At 41.1% G+C, this 20,621-nt stretch overlaps 1 protein-coding gene across 5 annotated transcripts; it reads left to right on the plus strand.

The window, feature by feature from the left end:
• The first annotated feature begins 1,158 nt into the window (after positions 1-1,158).
• On the plus strand, positions 1,159-19,952 carry gigyf2 (GRB10 interacting GYF protein 2). Of its 5 annotated transcripts, none has more exons than XM_006786477.3 (29): positions 1,159-1,284; positions 3,132-3,183; positions 3,354-3,513; positions 3,706-3,801; positions 3,990-4,098; positions 5,444-5,549; positions 5,653-5,693; positions 5,792-5,824; positions 5,970-6,071; positions 6,576-6,787; positions 6,934-7,084; positions 8,126-8,365; positions 8,466-8,638; positions 9,988-10,144; positions 10,246-10,412; positions 10,757-10,851; positions 11,615-11,737; positions 11,846-11,976; positions 12,063-12,163; positions 12,329-12,469; positions 13,176-13,334; positions 13,418-13,666; positions 13,750-13,872; positions 14,903-15,142; positions 16,077-16,279; positions 16,431-16,582; positions 16,687-16,889; positions 18,781-18,922; positions 19,005-19,952. In XM_006786477.3, the coding sequence occupies exons 2-29, from the start codon at positions 3,146-3,148 to the stop codon at positions 19,070-19,072; spliced, it is 3,915 nt and encodes a 1,304-aa protein (XP_006786540.1). In that variant the 5' UTR covers positions 1,159-1,284; positions 3,132-3,145; the 3' UTR covers positions 19,073-19,952. The 5 variants fall into 5 exon arrangements, with proteins under 5 accessions (XP_006786540.1, XP_035761905.1, XP_006786538.1 ...); XM_035906012.2 differs by having other exon boundaries at positions 5,970-6,035; XM_006786475.3 differs by having other exon boundaries at positions 1,176-1,284; positions 5,970-6,146.
• The last annotated feature ends 669 nt before the right edge of the window (positions 19,953-20,621 follow it).

A 20,621-nucleotide genomic window follows, 5' to 3' on the forward strand; every position in this document is an offset into this window, starting at 1 on the left:
TGGATAAATCCGTGCATTGAATCCAAAAAGGAAAATCACATACCTAAATCCACCATGCTATTTTGCCCTGCAGGGTCGACAGCGCCAATATTAACACTCACTGGTCTCACTTGGCTAAGCACTATCCTGCATTAACCAGTGACCAGGCCTACTCGTATAACCTGTTAGTTAAGCATTATGTAAGAGTGACACATCAATGCTAAAATGAATGTAACTGAACTGAATTGGAACCTTGTCTGGCTGTGACACCTTTGTCATGACTGTGTTACAACTCTGAGTTGGAAGACCACAAAGCAAATTTGGCCTTTACTGAACCCCCTCATTTCACTCTCTCTAGCTCTCTGTTTAGAGTGTCAACTCCAAATTTTTGAGAAGTACCTTTTTATACATGGGGATACAATTAAACACAAGTTACCTCAAGCAGCCAACAATAATAACATATTTTAACACAGCTGTATATAGCAAGATGTGCATTCTCTCTTATTGTGCTTTAGTGGTGCCTTTCCAAAAACAAAACAATGAAAAGTTTGTTTGTTTTGTTGTGTTAACTAATTATTGTGGAAGGTAACACAAGCAGGTATTTAATAGGCATTAAAATGTGTGATTATATTCAGTGCTGCCATCTTCGATTGCTAAATTGGTTTATGTGCTTCTCTGACTTTCGAAATCAGATAAAAATTCCAACTGCTAACTCGAAAAACTCGAAATTTCTGAATAACTAACCGACCTAACGTGTCGGTAGTGATATCAGTAATATTGGGCCTGTATTTACTAAATATGGGATTATATCAAAAACAGCACTATTTTCCTATCATTCTACAAATTAATAAAGAAAACAGAAATCAGAATGTTAAGGGCTGTTTTAATGGGATTTGTAGTATTCCCATACAGTTGTATTTATTTATAGCAGTAGTCTATACAATTATTGCTGTACAGTGAGCCATTTAAACATGTTTCGTATGTGGTGTTACATATGCAAAGTTTGCATTATACTGAGTTCAGTGGCTTATTGCGGAGAGGCCCGTGTCACGTCCTTTTCTCAAGATTTTTAAGGGATAAATACAAAGTTCACTTTATTTAAAATTAACATTATGAGCCAGAACATTACCACAGGCTGCTACTGTGTGTAGCAGTCAGCAAATCTTTCCTCGGCATTCGGGTTTATATATCTGCTGTCATGTGACCTGCGCTCAGCCATCTTGTGGAAAACGAAGAGAGAGAGAGAGAGCCCAGAGAGAGCCACACAGCTCGTATACAAACCTTGTGCTGTCAGAACAAGCGGAGGTAAGACAGCCAAAGTTTGACACACTAGCGAGGAAAAAATCATTCGCGTTAGGTAGCCGCCACGTCAGGGGGGCAAATTGCGAGGATCTGGGGCGCTTGGGGTTGTTGGTTCTACCACCATGTTTACTTGGCCTTGCAGCACCGGGCCCCAGTGCCTCCGTGTGCGTGTCTGAGCCGCGCGAAGTGCGGGTCGTTTTGACAAGGAAAGGTAGTCGTCGATCCAGGCTGCTCGGGAGGCCGCGTGGAGCTAGTTGGCTAACCCGTTAGCATGCTAGCAATAAGCATTGGTGATTGGATGGGAGGGGGGATTAACTTATTCCGGAGCAGTGTTACACAGTTAATGTGAATTATAAGCTTTACCTACTCTCTTGTGATAAACTACAACGGTGTCAGTACACGCGTCTGCCTTTACTTGTCACACATATACGATAGCTAGGTTGGGATTAAACGTTGCTGGCTAATTAGTTAGCTAGCACGCTGGGATAACCACCGTTGGCCATCGTCTTTCTGGATAGCAAAAATACTCTGCACCAGGCAGTAAAGCGGCTCTTTAACTACAATTCTGCCGCCACCTTTCCGCACGTCTATAACCCCACTATGAGCATTTAACCGTCGGAAAACATGCTGGATAATGACAGTCACGAATGAGCAGTGAATGCTTTAAATATCCACGTTAGGTGTTTACAGGACTTGCTAGTTTGCTGCGTTGGCTAACGCAGTGCTGGCAGCTGAGGGTGATTTGCTGAACCTTCCTCAGTGACCATCACAGCGAGCATTGCAAAGCCAGCTTTAACATTATTCAGCAACATTAACTTCACTTAGTACGTAATCAAGGCTGGGGTTTGACTTCTGTAGTTTTGTTAGGAGTTAAAAGATGGACTCTGTGACTTTCCCGAAAACTTAAAAGGAGTTTAACGCTCACTCGTATTTTGTACCATTTAAGCTGCTTAACAAAATTGTAACGGTACGTTGACTTCATAAAACTGATAAATTATATTGCTGTGTACAGATTACGCGTTAATCATTTCAAAAAACGCCGTATCGTTATATAAAGCCGGCCAATCAAAGGTCTAGCTTTAAAGTGTGCCTAAACTCACAGAAGAAACACCGCAAATGTCGCAAGCCCCCCTCCGGTTGCTGTATTTATTGCTGTAACTACCAACTTACACGTGGCTTATTCAGGCTTCCATATGGTCAAGGCTATTGTAAGTCAGCTGTCGCCGTTTGTGCCTGATGTTTGAGGAAGGCCTGTGCCTTAGATCTGTGCTTCCGGGTGAAGGGAAGGTCTTGGTAGTAGGGACACTAGCATAAACAAACAACTAATGATGCTGGCATAACATGATTATTTTGGGGAGAGTTGTTTTTGCTGAAAGAAAGTCCATCTCAGTCGTCAATTACAGGTGTCTGCCACAGCCTCCTTGCAGGCTGAGAGATGTCCTAAAATAGCTTTAGCACATTGAAATTGTACACTGGTTGTGTGCTTGTGGGATGGGCTACATAGCCTGAGGAGTTGAAATGCATTAAAGCCAGGGACAAGCCCCTAATGTGTTTGAAATGCCTGAGTTTTAGTTTTCAAGATTTTCAGCAATTAATGTAAAAACTGTATATACAGGTGCAGACCAGTACTGCCTTCCCCTGTCTGTTTATGCCACATGCAATTTTGGAATACCCATTTATGTTTCCAAGTCAAGACATGCACATATCCAATTTTGAATGGATGCAGTAACACTTGTAAGCAGTATAAGGCTGCATGACTGTCTGTCTTCTTTTTTTGCTGTTGTGTTTTTGGGGGGCGGGGATGGCAGACGTTTGGCACTAATCCTTTACCTCCATTTCCACATTTGCAGAACTTCAAGGGAGAATGGCCGAAACCCAGACACTTAACTTTGGACCAGAATGGTAACTGAACTGGCATAATTTAATAATTAGTGTGGATGAAGTGATTTTTAGGTTGTGAAACTGGTTTTCTGCATGGGCCTAGTGCAGGTTTTCTCGTTCATGTTGAGACCTGTTGCTTGATTGATGTTTCTCTGTCCGTTATGTTTTTACTGCTTTGTCTCTGTCTGCAGGCTGCGTGCCCTGTCTGGAGGAGGAGGCAGCAGTGGTGGTGGTGGAAGCAGCAATGCTGTTGCCTCTCCACCCCTCTCACCTGCATTGCCAAAGTATAAACTTGCAGAATATCGCTACGGGAGAGAAGAAATGTTAGCACTTTATGTAAAGGATAACAAGGTGGGTACGTCCGTAACGTCAGCGTTAGATGTTGACGCAAGATCGTAGCCATTGTGATTTTCATACAAAGTGTGTGACTGCCAAGATTAAATTTCATCCCCCATATTTTGTTGTGCTATAATAGTCTTTGAAAATTGAATGAAATGGATCTTAATGGTAAAAAAACTCGTACTGTGCGTTTGTGTTGTCCAGATCCCTATAGACCTACACGATAAGGAGTTTCTGCCCATATTGCAAGAGGAGCCCCTGCCACCTCTGGCACTCGTGTCTTTTACAGAGGAGGAACAGGTATCAACCAGATCAGAACAATGACATTAATGTCAAGCTGGCCTGAGGCCAATTGCAATATTATTATTGTAATGGCATATGCATTGCATTTACTAATTTAGCTTTATAATACAGAGCGGATACAAAGACAAGAGCTCAGACTTGGCTTCCCCTCCGTTTGCTCCCCTCCCTTCTGTTTGTATTTGCAGAGAAATTTTTCCATGTCTGTAAACAGTGCAGCTGTACTTCGGCTCACGGGGCGTGGAGGTGGGCTGATAGCAGGGGCACCAAGAGGCCGAAGTACTTCAAGGGGTAGAGGTAAGAATGTATCTAAGCTCATGAATACATGAGTAAGTTGTGTTTCCTTTTATAATTTCAAGGAGAAGTAATATGTTGGATTTATTTTCTAGACAGACAGGTTTAATTCTTTGTTGAAGAAATGAGGCTGTGTTCTTCCAACAAGAGTGTTTTGAGCTACAAGGGTACTTGTTACCAAATGCAGTGGTCTGATTGGTCAGATCAGTTTATTTGGAGCTGAAAAACTGAGCTTGGTTCAAAAAAAAAATCCTGCAAATTTGTCCAGGGAAGTTAAAGGCCTTTAGATGCCAGTCCAGAAGCTCCCACACGTGTAATCAGTGAATCAGTATAGAAATGTTTTGTCACAAGATAAAAGTGATCACTCTTGACAACTTTTTATTTGATTTCCCTCTATAAAATAAAGAAAGAAACAGAACCAACTCAGCAAAATGTTGCCTCGCACTGATGTGCCCTAAAGGTGGAAGATTGTCTATGAAAGCAGACGGACGTTTGTTTAGGTGTAGTCAAGATGCAGATCTATTAAAAAAAATGAGTATTTTCTCACACCAGAGTAAAATAAATTACTGTTAGTCAGCCTTGGAGCAAAGGATATACATTCTGCCTTCTGCTGAGCATAAAGTGTTCATCTGTGAAGCCGAGATTATTCCAAAGGAAATTTGTGGTCATGCCAGGTATATTTTTCCTGAACTAATACTTTAAAGTTTGATAAAGAGGTCACGCTATAGTTATATAGATAGGCAGTTTAATTATAAATAGAAAGTTAGTCATAGTGACACAAAAAAGTCTGAAAGTAAGTTATTGTTCTTCACTAGAAGCGGTCAGTGCGCCCCAGGGTGGCTGTGGCTACAATGTAGCTTTGTAGCTTGCCATCACCAGTGTGTGAATGTGTGTGTGAATAGGTGGATGACTGGTTGTGTAAAGCACTTTGGGGTCCGTAGGTACTAGTAAAGCGCTATACAAATACAGGCCATTTACTATGGCAGTAAAACATTGCAGAATACTTCATCAGCCAAACTGATTTGTCCTTGTTCAAGGGTGTTGTCTGTGAGTCATGAGAGAAAAGATTCAATTAAAAATCTCAGGAGCTGCTTTCTTGTACACCTCTGGATAAAAATGTGAATGGAGAGTACACCATCATGATTCAGCAGATTTGGGTTTATGGACCATGGTAGAACTCCTGCTGATGAATATAATGCTGAATGCAAATAATTTGCAAGAGGAGTTGCTGGAGTATCTTAGCGGCATTTGTTCCTTTATAACCGTGTTAAATATCCCAACCAAAGGAAAGCTTGTGGAATATGATTATGAGCAACTGAATCTCATTAGTGTTTGTGATTGTTTTCAGGTCGGGGTAGAGGAGATGGAGGGTTTTACCAAAGAAGTTTTGACGATGTGGAAGGTTTTGGTCGTGGAGTAAGGGAGATGCATCGCTCCCAAAGCTGGGAAGAAAGGTATTAAAATGTTCATCTTTTTCTGCCAAAGCTTGAAGTTTTTTTTTTTCCTTTCGGCATAACAGTCATAACTTTATATAATGACTTTTCTTTCTATCAATAGGGGAGATAGAAGGTTTGAAAAACCAGGTCGAAAAGACCCAGGTTGGTGTCACATTTTGCTCCTCAAATAATCAATATGTGGTGATCTTTTCGGGCGAATGAACTTAGCTTATCTATTTGTTGCTTTGTTTTTGTGACAGATGCTGCTCCAGGACATTTTCAGATCAATCACAGTAAGTGTGTTTATGCAAGTTGAACTTTTGACCAATAGGAAGTTGAGATTTTTGAAGAATGTCGATGAGGCATGAGTTTGGTAACATAGATTATGATCTCATTGTCGATATAATCATTATTTACCTTTCACTCCATTGTTTTCAGTGCGAGGTAATTATGAGGACGGTGGAGCAGGACTCCCGAGGAAGCACGACTTCACGCGTTCAGAAAGTGAGAACTGGCGTACTTCTCGTGATGATCAGAATGGTGAGGATGATGAGGGGGGTTGGCGCCCGGCAGGTTCTCGGCGGGACAATGACCGGTGGTGCCCCCCAAGCCCAGGTGGGCACTGCACAGTCCACGTTACCGATACATTTATCAGAGATAAATGTATTTGTGGTGACTGCCACTGCCTGTTTGAGAAAAAAGTTTTTTGTTTCACAGCCAAACTGCTGGTTGGTTTTTGGTATTCATGATAGCACACAAAGTTGAATTCAGTTGAATTCTCCAGCTCCACCTCTTTCTGTATCATGGGCGTTTTGTTAGCTTGGCTGTCAGCAATTTACTGCTTCTATAAAGTACCAGCCAACAAAGCGTGCTTAGAGTGAGATTAGTGATTCTTCACCATTGATTCTTTATTTTAAACTGCTTTTCACTTGCACAGGCAAATGTATTACTGCTGAACATCTGCATGAAGTTAAAGTATATCATGAGTAAAATGGTTTTCTCATTATTTTCCAATGTTTTTTTGTATTTATTTTGTCTTTCCAGATGGGCCTCGGTCAGCAGGGTGGCGGGAACACCCAGACCAGCGTCGCCGTTTCCCATTTGATGCAAGAGAAGACGAGCGTGGCTACAGGAGGCCAAGGTCAGGCAGTGGCAGCCTTGAAGATGAGAGGGACAGCCTGCCAGAGTGGTGTCTGGAGGATGCAGACGAGGAGGCGGGCACCTTTGACTCATCGGGGGCATTTCTCTCACTCAAGGTGATTTCATGCAGAAACCATTATACTGATAAATGGCAAGACTTGACTATCCTCAACTCAGCTTCAAAACACTAATGGCTTTAAGGGATATGTGTGCCAAATTTTCAAAAGTGTTTTTTTTTTTTTTTTTTTTCCCTTCATAATAGCAGAAAGCCTCCAAGGAGCCGATCTTGGAAGAGGCAGAGATTGAATTCAAACCCTTGGAAGTGTGTGAAGAGGGCCTGGAGGACGAAGACTGCCAACCCAAGGAGACCAAAGAGACAGAAACAGAGGCCAAAAGAGAAGCTGACCGAAAAGGTCAGTCGCGGTTTTTACATAGAAGTACATCTAAATAGACTGTAAGACTCGCAGTTTTGTAAGCACTTTGGAAATGAAAGTCTTTTTATGAAGCGCACAAAAAGACTGGGCTGTTTCACTTTTGGGAAATGGCGTTCCCTGAAGCCAAGCTCAGCCTTCAGGGTGATGGCGGTCTCTTACTGTATGAACTTCTGTATGAACTTTAGAGCTCTGAGCCAGATTGTAGCCAAATCACTGCTCAGGTCAGAGCAGCCATAGACATGGCTTCACCCACTCCAAGAACCATCCTAGGAGCCTTTATATTTTCTGGTATGCTTGAAATCAGCACAAAGTCTGAGCTTCTGTGGGTTGGTAAATGACAGCCATCAAGAAGAACAAGAAATGACTTGAAGTTTGTGGGATATGCAAAATATCATGCATTAGATTTTGTTTTTTTAATTTTTTCACACCAGTTTGTTTCGATGTACAGAAGGGGAAAAAAAAATCTCTTGTAGTTCGAATATTTTGTCTGCAGTTTCCAGAACCAGATTTTAGTGCGAGTGCTGCAGTATGACCAGTAACATAAGATTCCAGAAAAATACTTGTCATCAGTCAGATTTCAGTGATTTATAAGGTCTTGCAGTGTGAGCCTACCATTAGTGGACCAGCATGTTGACTGGAAACTGGTTGAGATGTACTAATGCAAAAAATTCATCCCAGCAGTTGCTTAGATTAATATACTTTCAGTCAAAGTATTTTTTGTAAGGAGAAATTGTGGGAGTCTTTCAGCCACAGTCTCAAGGACACTAAAAAACACAATGGATTGCACTGCAGATGCTGGGCTGTTTTGTGCTTCAACCATTTTTCTAAAATAAAATGATGGCTGTTTAAAGGCATGATTCAAACATGACAAAAGAATGTGGAAAATTATGTGGATGTGATACAATATCAACTAATCACTGTTGACACAACGCACACATTTTAATACACATTTTTTAATATTACAAAACCTAATTATTATTTATGACAATTTCATATTGTGATTTGTAATTTTTACTTTAGAGTTGGCTAGAGTACCAGAGGAGGCCCCACCTGTTCCTCCAACTGCCTCAGAGCCCCATTCTCCTGCTCAGTCTTTGTCCCCAAACCTGCCCAGCAGGACAGAAGACCCTGAGAGGCCAGCTGAGCGACAGCCACCCCTGGAACTCCCCCCAGAGCCCTGCAAAGTCCCTGTGCATGTCCCCATGTCTAATAGCATACTGGAATCTCTTCCTATGACGCACATTTCTACCACCCTTACAGGTGGGACTTTTATGCAGTTTCACTGTAAATATGACTTATTTTTTCAGCATGTGCCAAAAATACAAACATCTGTTTTTTGTTTTGGTTTTTTTCCATACAGAAGTTTCTGCTCCATCACCTACTCTCCATATACCACAGCAAAAGTCTATAGAGGTTTCTGTGCCAATGAACAATCCTTTACCCTTTCCTTCAAATATAATGGCACCTTTTGGCAGGCCCAACACTGTGTCACATGACACTGATGAAGACGAGGGATTAAAACACTTTGAACAGGTAATTATGTAAACTTTTATCATGAAGGTGCGTCAGCAGGACTGGTCACCCTCTGGGGTCTATGGACGTGCCAGTGCGTCAAATTCACATGACCAATTTAAGACGACACAGCGACCCAAAGTCTCCATTTCAACTTGGGTCAAAAGTGCAGACTTCAAACTATATACCAGTTTTTAAATTGTGTCGATGGGCCACGTAAAACCAGAGTTATGATAAGAAATACACGCGATGGTTTTTTTTTCCTGAACAAAACAGTGGTGTTTACAGCGGGAAGAAACGGTAAAAACAGCGTTTTCTAAGGACAGCGCTACCAAACATGCTCTGCTTGCGAGTGAAAAAAGAAAAAACACCCCTTCCCTATTGGTGTTAAAGCGTACCATGTTAGTCAATCAAAAAAATGATATGGTAACATGTGGCACTTGGTTGTTTAGGAAGAGAGGGAAGCTTTAGGAGTGGCACTGGCAAGAGGAAGCGGGTGAGCAAAAGAAAGAGACAGAGCAAGTTTTCATATGTGAGACATTAGTGACGTTAATTGTGTTTGGAGGCTATAGTTAGTGTGCTGTGTAGTCATTGTTTTGTTTTGTGTGTCAGTTATACTGCTGAATGTCACAGTTGATCCAAAGAAGCCACAAAAGGCAGATTCCAGTGTAAATGCTGTCTCCACATAGAAAAGAGGACTGATACCCCTCCTGTTGTCAGATCTGCAGGGTTTAGGCCTGTGGAATTCTGTCTTATAGTGGATAGAAACTTTGGAGTTGCATAAATAATTTGCGTGCCTTCTTATTTGATGCTGCACACCTGATTGTTCTGTAAATAGTTTTAAATGGTTATATAAAAAACACCTGAGACCTTTTGCATTTTTAGGTAAATAGTACCATTTAAATTTGTTGTTTGCAAAACTTGTGCATAATGTTTTGAAATTTGCCATTTTTATTTGCATTTCAAGTTATGAAAATGATTCGTTTAACATATTTGTGGTTTGTACAGTAAAAAATATAACTTTTTTTCTACTCGGATATTTAATTTTTTGTCTTGATTTAGATCAATTGTACTAATATAGTATGTCAAAATATTGATACCAAACAAGGCGAGATAAAAGGTTTTTGAAGGTGAAATATAAAGGTAAAATCAAAAGTAATAAAAAATGGCCAATTATTCCCTGGACCCCAGAGGATTAATGACCAGGTTTTTAAAAGCAACTCTTTGCTCAGAAAGAAGCTGTTATGTTTTGGGGGTTTTTTAATCATCTGAGACGAGGCAGTCTTTTGTGTCAGTTTTGATTTGGCTTAGGAGTAATTTTAATGCCTTTCTTTAAAAAAAAAAAAAAAAAAAAAAAAAATCCTTTCCAGGAGGCAGAAAAGATGGTAGCGTACCTACAGGACAGTGGGGTGGATGATGACAGACTTGCCGCAAAGACTTCAGAGAAGCCCAAGCCTGCAGGCCTGCCCCTTACCCATGAAGCTGCTCTCAAGTGGTTTTACAAAGACCCCCAGGGGGAGATACAGGGTAAGCCTGGACTTCATCTGGTCAGAGTGTAGCTTAGATTGTAGTTTTGTTTTAAAAACAGACTCCTGAATGTTTTCTGCTTTCTTTTTGTGCTCCTTTAGGTCCATTCAGTAACCATGAGATGACAGAGTGGTTTCAGGCTGGGTACTTCACAATGAACCTTTTGGTCAAAAGAGGGTGTGATGAAGTATTTCAGCCTCTGGGAGAGATCGTGAAGATCTGGGGCAGGGTACCATTTACTCCAGGTTCTGCACCTCCACCTCTACAGGTAAGGATCCTGCAAAGTGTGCTCCATTTGATTCTTAAACGTGGAGGGACTGTTTTTCAAATCAGAAGTAGAATCAGTACTACCTTTTATCCTGTAGGTGGTGTAGTAGTCCTTTTTTAAAATAGAAGGGTGTGTATGGAAACGCGAGGAAACCTCCTTGTATTATCTTTTAAAGCACAGTATAAGATGAACTCTTAACAGTTCAAGCCTCCCTGTGATGCTGAATTAGATGGGCAGCTAGAAAGATGGAGATCAGAAGCTTTTTAATGCTTTGCTTTTTCTCCAACTTGATTTTAAAAACATGATTTTTTTTTATTGTAATTCTTTTTTCTTATGTTTTGAAGGGAGATGGGGATCAAGAGAGGTTGAAGAGGCACCAGGAGCTCACTGCTCTCAACCTTTACCAGTTACAGCAGTTCCAATATCAATACCTCCTCAGGTATGCCAGGCTCAGATTTGACACTACACCAGCAAATTCACACAGCTCACTTTGAAGCAACAAATTGGCAAATTGGTTTACATATTAAGTATTACTGCCCAAGACCTGCAGACAGACTGTGGTGTGTAAAACTGGTCGAGTTCCCGTTTAAGTTGAGACATTATTGCTTATTTATTCTTGCTTTCTGTGCAACAATAACTTATTTCGATTAAAAAATACTAGTTTTATTGACTCAACACTTCATCAAACATTAAGTTGGTTTATAAAAAAGTTCCAGTTTAGCTAGTGAGGACAAGAAGATTTATGGCTGCAGTGAAGGACATGCAGAGGGTGTGGTGTGTCAGAAGAGGATGCTAAAGATAGGGTCAGATGATCTGCTGTGGCGACCCCTAAAGGGAGCAGCTGAAAGAAGAAGCAGCTGATCCAATATTGATTTGACACAATGCCTAAATATCAGCCTCTGACGTTGGTGAATGTCATCTTATTTATTAATAACTGCTTTTCTTGATGGAACTATGAACTGGCCACATTATTTGTGGTTTTATTTACCAAAAAAAAGGTTTATGGAATGCTTTTAATCCCAAGAGAAACAGGAGCTCCCAGACAAAACCTGCAACACAGCAGGGAGAACAGGCAAACTCCACATGAAAGGGTTGAAAGTGTTCAAACCCATGCTGCTTTTGCTTTGATTCCGCACTACGAAACCCCCAGCCACTATACTGCTTTTTTTCTAATCACTATCTACCTATCTTCCTCCCTTTAGGCAGCAGTATGCTCAGGCCCTGCAGAAAGCTGCAGCTCTTAGCTCAGCTCCTCTTCAGCAGCAGCAGCAGCACCAACAGCAGATCAACCTGCTTCAACAGCAATACCAGGCTCTTAAGATAAGGTTGATAGCATCATTATTGTCATAAGTATTTCAGTGTTTAAAAATGTTACCTCTAGAGACATCAAGGGAAACTGGATCCATTAATGTGTTTGCTTTATATTACTGTAGAGCATCTGAGAGCCTCCTACCTCCTGTTACCCGATCTCTGTCTGTACAAGACTCTGGTTCTGTGTGGGAAATGCAGAACCCGTCTACTCAGGCTTCCTGCACAACTAACCTCCAACAAGCTTCTCAGAGCAGTGAGTTTCTTACTTTAGTATCTTGAAGTGATGGAAATGTGTTTTTGTGGCAAGTGTAATGTATAAAATTGAATCATTCTCAACAGCGTGGGATAGCAGCAGTGTATGGGATTTACCCATAGACTCCATGGCACAGGCTCCAACTATTGAGCAGATGCAACAGTTTGAGAAGGCAAAGAATGCAAAGGTGATTAAAAATCTTGGTCTACGAGTGTTTTACAGTGTCTCTACTAACCTCTAAAGATCTCAGAAATTTGGAATACAGCAATAGAAGTCTGAAATGTCCGACTATTATTTTGAGATCACGTTTCTGTGAACAATGCCTTAAGTTCATTATTTTGCTTTGTGTCAGCTGGAGCTGGAGAGGCGTGAGGCAGAAATGAGAGCTAAAAGGGAGGAAGAGGAAAGGAAACGGTTGGAGGAGGCCCTGAGAGCTCGACAGGAGGAGGAACGGAAACGTTTGGAAGAAGAGGAGCTTGCACGGCAGAAACAGGTGAAACGCTTTCATAGAAGCACTTAAAAATGGAATGAGTACATGTCTTAGTGGCACTGGGCAAAAAGACAATCTTTGAGGTTTTCTTATTCACACAGTGTAAGAGGGGGCAGACTCTTCTGCACCTCTGGCCTCTCATTTCTGTCGTTTAAATAAATTCTAACCAATGAAGGGAGTCTTAGGTCAGTACTGTAAAGAGTGGAAAATTCACATGGGCAGCAAAATTCAATGTTAAAGTGGGTTGAGCAGACTTTTTACCCATGAAGCTAGAAATGCGGAATTGACTTTTACTGTAGGGAAAGACGTTTTCCCTCTAGATTTCTGCCTGTTGAAGCTGTAAAGTAGAACCCATTTCCTGATCATTTTTTGATAGTAGAGACAAAAAACAAAACAAAGGGCAGTATTGATGTATGCTTTATACAGATACAGTATGTCAGAGTTGCATTGTAACGTAAAAAAGGTGGCACCAGCTAGTTTGTAAACAGTGTTGCTTGGAATTTGCTAAGCATTCATTGCTTAGTAAATTCTTAGCAATATTGTTTACAGACTAGCTGTAATCAGGCTTTATTCATGTTGCGTTCCAATGACAACAACCACTGGGTAGTCAAAAAAATATATATCAGTTGGGTTTTTATGTTTTGGAGTCACCCTTTGATTTGTTCATTTGGTGTGAGGCTCGAACTGACACAACATTGTGAATTTTAAGGAGGAGGCACTAAGACGGCAAAGGGAACAGGAAGAAGCACATCGGAGACAAAAGGAGGAAGAGGAAAGAATGGCACAGGAGGAAGCTCTTCGAAGATTAGAAGAACGGCGGAGGGAAGAGGAGGAGAGAAAGAAGCGAGAAGAGTTCCTACGCAAACAGGTAAGGGTACAAAATCGTGTCTAATAATTCCTTTTCTTGAACCCAGCACTGAGCTTATTGGGTTTTTGTATCTGCTTCACCAGGAAGAGGAGCGCAGAAAGCAGGAGGAACTGGAAGCATTGCGAAGGCGTGAGGAAGAGAAGCGAGCAGAGGAAGAGGCGGCAGCTGCTGCAGCGGCTGCTGCCCTGGCCCAACAACAGGAAGAGCAAAAGAGGAGAGAGCAGGAGGCCCAAAGACAGCAGGAGCTGCAGAGACAGAGACAACAGCAACAAGAGGCCCTCAGGAGGCTGCAACAACAGCAGCAGCAACAGCAGCAGCTTGCACAAATGAAGGTATAAACAGAACCCTTATTTATTACAAATACAGAGCACGAGATGACTTTAAAGTTTACAAAATGCCTTATCCTGGTCCACAGCTTCCATCCTCATCAAAGTGGGGCCAGCAGTCACCAAACACTATAAACCAGACTCAGAATGCCCTGTCATTGGCCGAGATCCAGAAATTGGAGGAAGAGAGAGAACGACAGACACGGGAGGAGGTAAGAAGAGTGGACTAGTTTAATTTTCAGTGAACTGCTGCTGTTATGTGCTTTTCAAAAGTGTAACCAGTCTGTATACACTATATTATATTTGCATACACTGAATTGCCAAAAGTATTCACTCATCCATCCAAATCATTGAATGAACATGTTCCAGTCACTTCTATGGCCTCAGGTGTATAAAATCAAGCACCTAGGCATCACCAAGTGCAAGGCAAAGCATCAGATGCAGTGGTGTAAAGCATGCTGTCACTGGACTAGAGCAGTGGAGATGTGTTCTCTGGAGTGATGAATCCCGCTTCTCCATCTTTCAATCTGATGGATGATTCTGGGTTTGGTGGTTGCTATGAGAATGATGCTTGTCTGACTACATTATGCCAAGTGTAAAATTAGTGGAGGGGGATTGTCGTGTGGGGTTGTTTTTCAGGGTTGGGCTTGGACACTTAGTTGCAGTGAAAGGAACTTTGAATGCTTCAGCATACCAAGACATTTTGGGCAACTTCATGCTCGCAACTTTGTGAGAATACTTTGTGGATGACCCCTTCCTGTTCCGAAAAGCGACTGCCCACCAGTGCAAAAAGTAAAGGTCCATAAAGACATGGATAGGCAAGTTTGGTGTCGAAGAACTTCACTGGCCTGCACAGAATTCTGACCTCAACCCAAGAGAAAACACCTTTGGGATGAATTAGAGCAGAGTTTGCAAACCAGGCCTTCTCATCCAACAAGTCAGTCTGACATCACCAATGCTCTTCTGAAAAAAATTTTGCAAAATTCCCATAAACACTGCTAAACTTGTGGAATATCTTGCCAGAAGAGTTGAAGCTATTTTACCTGCAAAGGGTGGGCCAACATCATATCAAACCATATGAATTAAGAGTGGGACATCGCTCAAGTTTGTACGTGTGCGAATACTTTTAGCAATAATGGTCTATCATCTGTCATCAGTACTTTGTTTCTTGTTGTTCAGATGCTGTTTCTATATATGTGTGTATGTGTTTATATGTATATTAATACTGTGTTCACTTCACAGCATCGACGTCAGCAGCAAGAGATCCTTAAGCTACAGCAACAGCAGGCCCTGCAGCAGGCTCAGCAGCCTCATGCCAAGTTGTCGGGTTGGGGTAACATGGGCAAACAGCCAGTTGCCACCAAGTCTTTGCTGGAGATTCAGAGGGAGGAAGCCCAGCAGATGAAACAGCGGAAGGAGCAGCAGCAACAGCAGCAACAACATCCTATTGTTGTCCCACAAACGCGCACTCAAAACAGAACTGTATGTGACACAAACAATAACACAAGATATTGTTGACTGAAACAGAATAAGAGCTTCGTAGAAAAGCAGAGCTGTTTATGAGTCGTTAGTGGAGTCAGCATTTTAAGCCAGAATATCATTAATAACATCCAAAATATTGACTAATGAAATTTTTGTTTAAATCCCAGGAGGAGTTGACAAAATTGTGATTTGATTGTTTTTTTGTTTTTAAATTAGTGACTTTACAAATCTGCTGTTTTATGCCTCTGCACGAGCAACAGCTGTGATCAGAGGCATACCTCAGATGTTTCTTCAGATATGGCACAGATGTTTGCTTGAAACCAGAGATGAAGTGATTAAAAATTGATGGTCTGTTTAAGCAACAGCTGAAGAATTCAGAAGCCAGTCGGGTGAAACTTTGAACACGTTAGTCAAAAAACGAAGTACCATAATCATCTGTGGCATCATTATGATCTGCAGAAACACTTTCCTGGCTGTAATGTAGAATGTCTTTCTTTGTCCCTCCCTCCCTCCCTTTTGGAGGCACTTTAACCTCAAGGCAGTAATTGTTGTTCTTCTGGTTTTACGTTTCACTTCTGCAAAAAGGAATTCCAGCAACTACACCAGTTATGATGAATCGGCAAAATCCGCCGATTTTCAGAATCAGCAGATTTTCACATAATCTGTTTGTTTTCTTACTTTGTAACCAAATATTTGCAACTCATCCTTGTTCTGACTTTTAAGCTGTGAAGTTTTACACTTTTATTTCTTAAGAAATCAATCTGTTTGGGTTCTTGAACTGATAGATGGACAACACTATCACATCAGTCAATTTCTTTGGAAACTTTAAATTGTCTTTTACCATTTTTAGGCATTTTATATACCAACTAATGTACTTATATCTCATGAATGTAATGGGCCAATTAATCTGAGACGTGTCTGGTTCTCTTCACAGACTTCTCTGAGTAACTCTGTGTGGGGGTCTGTTAACACCAGCAGCAGCACTAACTGGGGCTCGGACTCCAGCAGCATCTGGGGTGACACCCACAACTCAAATATGGGTTTCTGGGATGAGGCTGTGAAGGAAGTTGTCCAGCAACCTCAACAGACCCGAAAAGGCAACGCGCAGAAGAACAATAAAGGCAACGCCAACCTCAGGTATTTATTTAGAGTGACAAAACTTTACAAACCCTCTTAGTCACAGGCTGTGATGAATCGCATGATTTGCAGCGTGAGGGATATGATGAGTAACACGCAGATCTTTGTGACTTACTTTGTCTTTCTCTTTCATTTGTTTGTGCACATGAAGTAACTCTTTGAGTGGGCGAGCCAATAAGAAGGTGGAGGAAGAGGAGAAGCTGCTAAAGTTGTTTCAAGGTGTCAACAAGAGTCAACAGGACACGTTCATGCAATGGTGTGAGCAGACTCTGCACACCCTCAACACGGCCAACAACCTGGATGGTGAGTCTTTAAATATGATTTAATATGAAGTCATCCCACCAGGAACTATTAATGGGCCCTTTCTGGAAGCCAAACACAAATATTCTCCTCCTCCTCTCTGCCAGTTCCTACGTTTGCATCTTTCCTCAAAGAAGTGGACTCTCCGTACGAGGTGCACGACTACATCAGGGCCTACCTGGGGGACACTCCCGAGGCCAAGGACTTTGCCAAGCAGTTCCTAGAACGTCGTGCCAAACAGAACGCTAACCAACAGAAACAGGCACCACAGAAACAACAGCAAGCCCTCAAGCAGCAGCAGCAACAGCAGGTGAGCAGGACTTACAAGAACAAGGGTTGTTACACCAATTGTCTCACTTCCATATATGAATTGTAATGAGGTGAAAGTGATGTTTCACTTCACTATGTGGCTTTTCTGGCTGTATGCAAAAACTAAAACTGTTGCATCACCCTTTAGATGACCCCAGAAAGATGCCATCCATAACAATGTTTTTTTAATCAGCTAATTTATAAATCTTAAGTCATAGCAAGTGCCAACATGGCACTTCTTTTTTCTTTCTTTTTTAGCCTGCTCTTTTTAAATAATAGAAAAAGAGATTGTCGAAAAGGTGAATTTTATCACTACATCAGTGTTATGAAGGATTAATCCATGTTGCTTTTGCTAAAACATGAAGGCAACCTTTCGTCTATGTTGTCTGTAGTCAGAGCAGCACTTCACCTTTTGTTTGTATAAAACCTGACACGCGAATGAAAATCATTTTCGTTTATTGGAAGAATAATCTGAGTGTAATGGTTTCTTTGAACTGTAAACACAGTGGGCACTCTCACATTGTTTTTCACCACATTACCACAAATGAGGGAGGCAGAATATTAGGAACACTTTTAAATGCAATGTGGTCCAGTACACCAACACCTCCCAATGTCACATCAATTTTGCGCATTAACAGTGTTGTTTACAATGGCACTAAAAACTCAGTGTCATAATTTTGTAAAAGTGGAATTTATGGCAAAGTGCTTGATCATACTAACAGGTTTGGTTCTTCTACCATCAGGGTTGGGCTGATTTTAGTAAGTTGTGGTTTTTATTAAAAGGTAAAATACAATTTAGTTTATCAAATAGCCAAAAACATCAGAGAATTCAGTTAAATATGTGAAGACTCTGCCTTGACTGTATGATCATTCATGCTTCTATACACAGTCACTCCTCCAAAGCAAACTCCCATTAATTGAAAAGTTTCATAGCTCATATTTATATAAAAAAATTATACTTGTGGATTAAAGTGGACAAGTGTAGTATATCATAGTTTTACTTTTAAGATGTGATTTTTGAGCATCCAGTATTTTAATCATACTATAATCCGGAAAATTACACTTAGGAAGCTCATGCAACACTACGTTGTGGTGACAGACGTGTTACTTTGACACCTTTGTCTGTTTAAGACACCTTTGAGCTGGCCTCTTTCTAAGTAGTGAAGAAAAGTGGGGCATCCATTCAGTGAACACATATGTCTTTTGGCTATATTTAGAAAATGCAAGGCTTTCAGTGAACTTTTTAAAGCTAACTGAACAATCATCAGGTGTCTGGCTTGTCCCATCTGTGCAGTCAGATTGTCTGTCGGTAATGTTGCTGTCAATTTTCTTGATATTTATTTATAATCACATCTGTCAACCCTGGATATTTATTATTTGGTGATTTGTATATATTGTGCTATTCCTTATATCTTAACATATTGTATTGTTAAATAGGGGTAGAATTACAGGAGTAGTTTGTTCCTTGATCAGAAGGTGGCGCTGATGGAAAAAATTATATGTAACAAAGGGCAAACTGAGCATTACATGACACCATTACGCCTTCCTTCACCCAAGTTTATTGTTTCAATTACAGTAGGTTGCATCAGTAGCCTCATGTGTTTAATGTATTCAAGTGGAAACTTTGACATGAGAAGAAGAAAAAAAAGTGCGTTTTTTTTTTTAGGCTCATCTTAAGCTATTTAGCGCCTCAGTTCTTTTGTGAAAGTTTTAACGCTGTCACTGGTGGCAGTTCCTATTATTTCGCACTTCATTTCCCTCCACAGTGAATTCGAAGCATTAATGTTAGCTCTGGTTTCATCATTATGTTCAGCGATATCTAGTGGGACTGCGTTGAGCCTTTTCTCTGAGAGCTGAGCCGTCTTTTAAGTGCAAGTTTCTCTCTTTCCAAGGATTCTGTCTGGGGTGGAACAGGATCTTCATCAGTTTACCAGTCCAACCATACGAGTGGGCAGCAGCAGCGCTTTGAGACAGTCACCTCAGGGAAGAAGAAAAAGAAGCAGAAGATGGTCCGGGCAGACCCCAGCCTACTAGGTTAGGACAAACATCCATCTGAAAAATGATTACTCTTTTATGTTTCATGTGCTAATTGAGTTGTTTCTTTTTACATTTTTAGGTTTTTCTGTGAATGCGTCATCTGAGAGATTGAATATGGGAGAGATTGAAACTTTGGAGGACTTTTAAGGGACTGCAGCCAAGCAAACCCCCCCACCCCCACTGACTGTATCCAATTTGAACAGCAGCTGCTTTACCCGAACCCCCAACTGCTTCCTCGACTTTCACCCTTTATTTTTCTGTTTCCCTTTTATCAGGAGTACACTGGCCATTGAGGCAGAGCGTATTTTTCTGGTGCGAATGGACCTTTGATCTAAAAGTTTAACCCTAGAGAGAAACAGACTGGAGCAAACAGTCGAGGGATACCCCCAATGGAGAGTCTGCTGATTTGCTGACATCTCTTCAGCTGCTTCATCCAAAATTAACAAATTTAAAATTTGGCCTAAACTGTATCTCATTGTTTTGTTTTGTTTTGTTTTCTATATATATTTTGAAGTGTGGATACATGAATGGGGTAGCTTGGGAAAGATTGGAGATTATTTCCATTGTTTTTTGTTTTTATTTATTGAGTTCCCCCCTACACTTTAGTTCCCCACCCCCTTCCTCCCCTCCTCCCTCTTTTGGCTGGGTGTTCATGGATAATGACAGCAAAGTAGAGCCCAAGGATTCGTGCCCACTTATGTCCTGTTTTAAGGACAAGTTCAAAAGTTCCAAGTAGTTATCTATTTCTTGTAAAATACTAGGCTGTTTAAAGAATAAACTTTCAATTCTGCATCTGTATTATAATATATGAAAATGATCTGCTGGAGTCATACTTTTTTATTGCAGTATGAAATAATAAAACAGTCTGATGTGTGGGCTGTTCACACCTGTGTCTGAACCATTCAGAAAAACTGCAAAATATGTGTGTAACTGATTTTTTTCCATTAACCCGGTCACACTGCAGGAAACCACATTTTAGACATCCTGTCCGTGAAGAGCTCGAAATGTATGCATGGTAATTTAATCAGTGCCAGGTGATTAAGAGGGTCTATTAATGAAATTAAATGTAGGAACCATGGGACAAGTTAATTATCTATGCATTTAGCCATGTAGACACGGCCAAGATGACCTGCTGGTGTTTAAGTATAAGAAGGGAGAAGAAAGATCACTATGTGCCATAGAGAGAGAAAATAACAGCTGAGGCTGTAGCATACACTGACTGGCCACAGTGTTTGGTACAGTTGTTCTACTGTTCATTAATACAATCACATATACCACATGGACAAGGTCAAGATGATGGGGAATTATTGTGACTTGCACAACTGTAAACATGACATGATTGCTGATGCAGACAGGCTGGTCTAAGTATTTCAGAAACTACTGATCATCTGGGATTTTCCCATACATCTATCTCTGGGATTAACAGGGAATGATCTGAAAACGACAAAAGAAAGCGTGACTTCAGTAACTCAAACAACCACGGCATGCAGAAGAGCATGCACAAAATAACCTTGAAGGAGATGGGCTACAGGTTGGATGTTTTCAGCAGCAGAAGACCACACCAGGTGCCGTTACAAAAGCAGATATGAAGCACTGTGTGATGCTGTCATGTGGGGAATGTTTCCAGCACCTTGCTGAATCTACTAATCTATCTAATTGAAGACAGTTCTGAAAGCAGATGGGAGTTCAACCCAGT

The sequence above is a fragment of the Neolamprologus brichardi genome, chromosome 18 (genome assembly GCF_056152115.1).
Source record: "Neolamprologus brichardi isolate AB-2024 chromosome 18, ASM5615211v1, whole genome shotgun sequence".
Classification (NCBI taxonomy): domain Eukaryota; kingdom Metazoa; phylum Chordata; class Actinopteri; order Cichliformes; family Cichlidae; genus Neolamprologus; species Neolamprologus brichardi.

What these genes read in the sequence shown, in the direction of transcription:
- gigyf2 (XM_006786475.3), top strand. Translation starts at nt 3,146, where the DNA reads ATGGCCGAAACCCAGACACTTAACTTTGGACCAGAATG. An exon ending in TACCAGGCTCTTAAGATAAG is followed by an intron (nt 11,738 to 11,845) that starts GTTGATAGCATC and finishes ATATTACTGTAG; the next exon opens with AGCATCTGAGAGCCTCCTAC. An exon ending in AAAGGCAACGCCAACCTCAG is followed by an intron (nt 16,280 to 16,430) that starts GTATTTATTTAG and finishes GTGCACATGAAG; the next exon opens with TAACTCTTTGAGTGGGCGAG.